This window comes from Panicum virgatum, chromosome 7N, assembly GCF_016808335.1.
Source record: "Panicum virgatum strain AP13 chromosome 7N, P.virgatum_v5, whole genome shotgun sequence".
Classification (NCBI taxonomy): domain Eukaryota; kingdom Viridiplantae; phylum Streptophyta; class Magnoliopsida; order Poales; family Poaceae; genus Panicum; species Panicum virgatum.
In genome coordinates, this window is record NC_053151.1 from 38,459,028 (window position 1) to 38,466,437 (window position 7,410).

Sequence of the window (7,410 nt, forward strand, 5' to 3'; positions counted from 1 at the left end):
GTGTTAGAGAGTTTTTGGTATGGTGATAAACTATCCTTAAGGTCAGAAGATATGGGTGTGTTAGTGGTTCTACGTAGTCGCCCGGTGAATGTACCACTCAACCAAATTATTATGTCTAGCTAGGCTAGTTATATTTGACTTCTCCGTTCAATCTTATTTTGGCGGATGCATTATTCATTGACCTTGTTGCCATGCCTTGTAAGCCATAGCAGCATTGCATCTTTAATTTTTGCGTAGGCGATGTGACGATAAAAGATAAATCTTGCTGAGGGATGCGTTTGCCATGGCTAGAGGTGGCATCCATGGTGCCTCTTCCTGCGATGGCCAACGATGTGGGCGAAGACATCATAGAAGTTGAAGCCTTCCTTGATGCAAGCTCCTTCTCATATAACCGTGTGGGCGAAGACATCATAGAAGTTGAAGCCTTCCTTGATGCAAGCTCCTTCTCATATAACCGTGTGATCGTCGATGCATATCATTTTTTCGTTTTGGTTTCATACTAATGAAGAGTCCCTTCTATCCTGTTCATCATGAATTTTAATTTCCACACAGAATCTGAGTCACAGTTAATTCATATACGACTGTAACAAACCTGATCTTTTCCTTATTTTCTATTTTATATATTCTTCTAATACATCTATTGGTTAATAACTTGCATCTATGCTTACAAACAATATAGATTTCCCCCCTATTTTCACTGATTAGATCTGAGCATTTTTTCAAGACGAACCAAAAAAATACCCCACTAATTTTTGAGCTAAACTTGGCACCTAGTCCCGTCCTATGGAAAAATTTCGGACCGAGCTCTAGCTTTCTACTATTTTTGGTTCAAAATAATTAAATTATAATATCAGGTCATGCTCTCATGAGGCTGAACTTCTCGAGCCTGGTTTCCTCTGACCAATCCTGAACCTACAAAGGTGTGGGCGGGGCTAGATCCAATGGGCTCGAACACAGCCTAAAATGCTTAGGTTTACCATTGATGTGCTAATTTCTTGTCCCTCAACATTAACATGGTGGCTTAATATTTTTATGTTGAAATTTATGTAAGTAGATAGATCTGGGTATTGAGGTTCTTTTATTTATCTATTGACTAATTACATTCTACATGGGTTTTTGATCTAAGTAATTTGCTTGGAAATACAATTTTTCATTATTTTTCTTTCTGACATAGTTATTTAATACATGTATTTGATATGAAGTTTTTACTTTAACTATTTACTTCCTAATTTATTTAGAATACTACTATCTTTCCTTGATTATAATTTTTAATTTAGCTATTTATTGGTTATACGCAAGATGAATTCTTGGGATTAATCTAGATAATTGGAGCATCCTACAAAATCAATTATGTAAGTTATGATTAGCATGGTAGCTTCAAGTCATAATTCAAAATACAGCTATTGATGAATTTAATTGCATAAGCTCTATCATAAGTAATTTGCTATCCAATATTTTTGGAAATCAAATACCAATCTAATATTTTAAATAAAAATTAGTTATTTATCACATTTGTCATAGACTCTATATTCAGCTATGTCTCTTCCCAATTTGTATACAAATGAATTACAAATTTCTTTATTTTCTTAATTCTTAATTTAGCTATTTATTAACCTCAGTCGTCAAGAGCTCTCAGGACAACTTCCTATGTCCTTATTCTTCTAAAAAAACTTTAATTTTTATGGGTGTTAATCTTCTTTAATTTGAGCTCTTTAGTCAATTACCAATTTTATTAATTTGATTTCTGAAATTATTGATGAACTCTTTAAGTTACTGTAGACTATTAGATCATAATAAAATCAAATGATGTGTATTTTTGTCTTTTCTAGATTAATATTTTAATCTCTAGTCACTTTTGATGAACGCGGCGACTTGTTTTAACATCATGGTATTAAATGCAAAAACTAACCTCATTCATCATGAGCTCTTAGGACAACTTTCTATGTCCTTATTCTTCTAAAATACTTTAATTTTTTTGTGTATTAACCTTCTTTGACATGAGCTCTTTAGTCAACTACTAATTTTATTAATTTAATTTCTGAATTTGTCGACGAAATCTTTAAGTTACTGTAGACTATTAAATCATAATAAAATCTAAATGATGTGTATTTTTGTCTTTTCTAGATTAATATTTTAATCTAGTCACTTTTGACAAACATGGCGACTTGTTTTAACACCATGGTATTAAATGTAAAAAATTATTAGAAGGTTGAGTAGGCACTTTGCAGCCGCACGCAAGTTGGCCTCTAATCTATATTGTGATCGAGTCCTATGTTTTCTCTCTATATATTTACTAATCATATTTGTCATGAATTTATTGGGTCAATGTGAACCGTTATATCGTATTCTAATACTATTTGTTTGTATCATTTTCCTATTAGCATGGTAATTTTTACTTTTTTTATGGAACATGGACTCTTTAGGTTAAGCCTAGACCGTTAGATCTTTTTCTAATTAAAATGGAAATTTCTTACTTCTTTTCTCAGACGTGGACTCTCTAAGTTAACCTAGACTGTTAGATCTTCATATAAACATGTACTACATGTTTTCCAAGTCGTCAGGGGATAACTGCCACAACCTTTTCCTCCCTCTTGTTATTTGTGCTATTGTTGTTCTGCATCTCAACATCTCGGATTTGTGACATATCACTCTGCACCTGCCTTATTCAAATTTTGCTCATCCGTCCTATGTCACCAAAAACTCTTTCGCAGCAAAGAATCAGGTAAACAGACTGAAGACATTCTAGGCTAAAGGAGGCCATGGTTCACTAAACAATCTAGGATGCTCCATAGTTGGCTTGATTAACACATAAATATATATTGACCCCTTTTAATTTCTCTTTTAAAGCTAATATATGTTATCAAGTAGATTTATATTTGTTTAAGTCATATGAGGGCTGCACATTCTAAGAAACGTGACTTTGGATTTGTGTTGGAACGTAGTTCGTTTAAGTTATGTGAGGGTTGCACATTCTAAGAAACATAACTTTGGATTGGTGTCAGATCCTAGTGCACGAAATCAGTTAGTTTTAACCTCTCTCACCTCCAATGATGGATTTTGCAATTTTAACCTATGTAAACTTCTTATTGTTTTGACACGTTTTCAATTCAGCAAAAAAAAACAATTAAAGGTGGGGCGTTTGCCACCCCATTATTTTCTTGAAAAGAAAAAAAAATGAAATCAGGTGCTGATTATTTTATTTTGGTACGTCTCGTTGTGTGGTTGTTTTTTGGAAACAGAACGTAGATGAGATGAGAGTAAGGAAAGAGTATGTATTGGTTTTCTTTTCCATATATTCATTTTCTTTTCTATCAATAATCTAATATCTTCTCTATATATTTGATATGGACTCTTTAGATTAATGTAGGCCATTAGATCTTCATAAAATCCAACGATATAAATTCTTCTCTTTTTTAAATTAATGTGGGAATTTCTACACCCTCTCGGCGAATGTGGTGACTCCTTTTAACACTCCTTTAATAATATAATAGATTGATTTGTGAGTGACAGACGAATTCAGTTGCAGAAATTGTTGGGAGCAGCTTATCCTGTCCAATCATAGTCCAACACTAACACTAAGCAACGACAGTGAACGAAAGAGTATACATTGCCAATGTCACCGCCTGATTACATCTGAACAATGTATCGCCGAACTAGCAAAGAATCCAAACGCTGAAAGACTACTCTGAAACAGCAACCTATCTTGCCATTAGAACTTCAATCAAACCAGAAACTACCATGATCACCTAGAGCATATATCTCTCCTAAACAATCGAAGAGCTCGCTGAGACACCGCGAGCATCGGACCAGCCACTGATGGCGCTGCCGCTGCCGCTGCCGCGGTGAGCGCCACGCACGCGCTGAACCTGAACGTTGCTAGCAGAACCACGGCGGCTGGGCTCCTGCGTGCTCTGCCATGACTGCTCCGTGACCTCGTCGCCGTTGTACAACTGCGAGGCCGTCCTGGTCCGGTCGGTGGAGTCGACGGAATTGGGCTCCCACGAGCACGTCCACGCGTTGCCGGCGAAGCTGTTGCTCCCGGCGGACTCCTGCGGCTCCGCCTCCCCGACGACGACCCCGCGGATGTCACGCACCGAGACGTACTTGTGGATGCTCGGCTCCATGAGGTCGTCCTTCACGACGACCTCCGACTCGACCACGTGCGTGGTGCCTGGACCCTTGCCGCCGTACCTCCCGTTGACGGACTCCTTGTCGTTGACCGACCTCTCCAGCTCGAGGCTCTTGTTCTCGGACGACGACGAGTTGAGATCGGCGACGGCATCAAGGATCGAGCAGGCCTTCGACACGCACGCCGGGAGTGCGAAGGTCGGCGCCGCAGCGGCGCTGGTGCTCTGCTGGTGGTAGTTCTGGATGTCCTCCAGGAGCAGGGACGCGTACGAGTTGCCATTGTTGTCGAAGTCGCGCGAGGAACGCCTCGACGACCGGCTCCCCGGCCTCGGGTTGGTGACGTTCTCGGCCACAATGCTCACGGAGTGGGTCGCGTTCATCCTTGCGGACGATGCTTTGGTGTCCGACGCCACGGCCTCCTCCACAACCTCCTTCTCCTTCGCAGCTCGGGTGCTGGGGATCTGATCCTTTGCACGCTCCGCTGTCTTCTGTGGCAATGCGACGGCAGCATCAGCGGATTTCTGCAAACCATATCGAGGAACGAGGATTTAGCCAAGTTGGTGGGGGGGAACTGACTACTGGTGGCAAAAAATCAAGAAATGTTTGAAGCTTTCGCCGATCCGTACCTTTTGGAGTTTGCCGTTGCTGCCATTGTTGTGGTGGTGATTGTTGCCGAGAGCGTTCTCGTCGAGCTCTGCCATGGGGTTGCGCCGGTAGGGCGACTGCTCGGCCTTCCTGGAGGAGCTCCGACTCAGCGACGGCCCGTGCGTCGGCTGCACCCCGGCGTTCTCATTCCCTGCGGCGGCCGCCCTCGCAGGCGAGTTCGACCTCGGCGATGGGTACCTCTTCCCAGACGACGCAGCCTTCACCGGCGACGGCGCGCGCCCCTTGTCCCTCGCCGGGACGGACACCATCTTCCCCGGCTGCTGCTGCCGCGCGCCTCGATCGCCGGTCCCCGAGCTCCCCGCGGCGGGCGCGACGTCCGCCCGGCGCCCCGGCGACCGGCTCACCCTCCGACTCCGGCTCCCGCCGCCAGTGCGGCCATCGTGGCTCGCGGACCGCTTCCGCTCCGGCGTCCGGCGGCGCGGGGAGGGCCTCGACGCCGCGGCCCCCTCCCTGCCCCAATCGCACTCGTCGGCGTCGCCGCCGCCGCCCCTCCTCTCGTGGTCGAAGTCGTAGCTCCGCTTGGACCCCGCGTACCTCCGGTGCCCGCCGCCGTGCTCGCCCGACGGCGCCTTCCCGGACGCCGACGAGCTCCGGCTGAGCCGGCCGCACTGGATCAGGATCGCGTCCACCTCCTCCTTGGTGCAGCTCGACGTGCGCACCGGCGCCCGCCCCACCGCGACGGGCCTCGCCGCCTCCTCCTCCGGCGGCGCCGGCCGCTTCGCCTCCGCCCCCTCGAACCCGCCCTTCGCCGCGGCAGCGACCTCCGCCGCGGCCTTAACGACGAACACCGTCCTCTTGTCGGCCGCCGGCTCCTCCGGCCTGGCTACAGCCTTCTTGGTCGGCGCCGGCCCCGGCGCCTTTGCCTGGGGCGCCATCTTGGCATCGGCGTCCCTGCCGGATTTCCGGCCGCCGCTCTTCTTGGCGTCATTGGACGGCTGCCCATCTCGGCGCTTCGCTTGCTGCTTCTTGCTGAAACAGAGCCCCATGGGATTCACGGAGGGGAATGGAGGTGGTCGGACTGGCGGCGGCGAGCCGATACCGATGAGGGGGCTGACGGCACAGCTTTTGGATGCGTGGATTGCAGTTTTGCGTCTGTGGTGTGCGTAGGCAGGAGAACAGTTTCCACAGACACGCAGGCGAGACGGATTTGCGGGGCGGCGGCGAGGGAGGAGCGAGAGGGATTTCAAATTTCCTGCTTTTTCATCGGGGTCTGCGCCCACAGCGGCCGCCGCACGATGCGCGCACACCACAGGAGAAAGCCGTTGAGCTGGGCGGAGTGCGAGAGTGAGCGCTCAGCGCACAGTGAAGACGTGCACTAGTACCACACTTTGGCACGCTTCAGTCCAAATCTCAAATTCTTCTATTAAGGGCATTTACAATGGTGCAGACAACTACCATCTGCAAGGACATTGAACAGCGTACATAGATAGTAAATAGACAATTTTTACAATAAATTGTCTATATGACTATTTTTAAACTATTTAATGAATATTTGTATCCATGATCTAGCCTAAATGAGATCTCTATATACACTTTTGTTGCTTCTTTAAAACAATTGAGATCAATCAAAAAGAGATGGGAGAGCATGAGCATCTTCCCACCATCCTCATCCTCTACCGCCCTTTGCTCATCCTCCCCCTCCACTCACGCCGGCCGCACCGGCGAGCTCAGTCCCACCACGGCCGCTCAGTCCCTCCGCCGCCGCCCAACGCCCGTGCCGACGCTCGAGCGCAGTGCCACCGCGAGGCCACTCGCCCTCGACCCGCTCGCTCGCCTAGCGGCAGCGCAGTGCGAGGCTGGGCGACAGCGGCGCCGCACCAGCGCGGCGGCGGAGGCCCCCGCGGTGCTCGGCCGAGTGGGCCCGCGGCCAACGGCCCCTGAGGAGGCCGGCGCACCTGGCAGCCCTGGGCAGGGCGGCGCACGGCGCTCCTACGGCGGCACAGGCGGGTCGGAGTGGCGGCATGGCGGCGTTCCGGCGAGCACACCGGCGAACGCATGGATGTAACGAGAGCATGAGCATCAGGGAGCCATGGAGCTTCGGTTTTTGTAGCTAGCTCGAGCGGAGGGAGGTCGACGTGAGCCAGCGACGTGGAGGTGGATCTTGGGCGTCACTGATGGCCAGCGGCCAGGGAATCTCCGATTCCCGGCGATGTGGGGTTCGGGGCTCGGGTCTGAGCGGTGGTGGAGGGAGCTAGGAAGGTGGGAGAGCTTCTAGTGCGGTGGATTTGGAATCCATGGAGGATTAGTGGCCAAATTTGGCCGGCGGGCTGGAGGCAGAGCAGAGCAGGGTGCGGCAGCCTTGGTGGGGGGCCGAATCCTATGGCGGCGGCAGGGAAAGGGAGATGGAGGCGGCGGCTGCGGGCGGAGCGGCCGGGAGGTGGTGCATGGTGATAGGCGGTGGCGGCTGCGGCTTCGCGACCAGGCACCTAGTGACGATGCTGCTCCGCTCCGGCGAGTGGCGGGTGCGCGCGGCCGACCTAGCCCCCGCCATCGCGTTCGACCGCGGGGACTACACGGTGCGGAGCGGCACCTCCGCGGGATCCCGCAGGGGATCCATCATCGCCGTCATCAACCACTACAACGGAGGCGCCGAGCCGTTGCTTACCCTCGGGCAAC

At 49.3% G+C, this 7,410-nt stretch overlaps 1 protein-coding gene across 1 annotated transcript; it reads right to left on the minus strand.

Annotated features, from left to right (window-relative positions):
- Positions 1-3,520: 3,520 nt before the first annotated feature.
- Positions 3,521-6,060, minus strand: LOC120683795 (uncharacterized protein At1g65710-like). Its single transcript, XM_039965878.1, has 2 exons — positions 4,755-6,060; positions 3,521-4,649 (listed from the first exon to the last, which is right to left on the minus strand). The coding sequence occupies exons 1-2, from the start codon at positions 5,778-5,780 to the stop codon at positions 3,765-3,767; spliced, it is 1,911 nt and encodes a 636-aa protein (XP_039821812.1). The 5' UTR covers positions 5,781-6,060; the 3' UTR covers positions 3,521-3,764.
- Between the last annotated feature and the right edge of the window lie 1,350 nt (positions 6,061-7,410).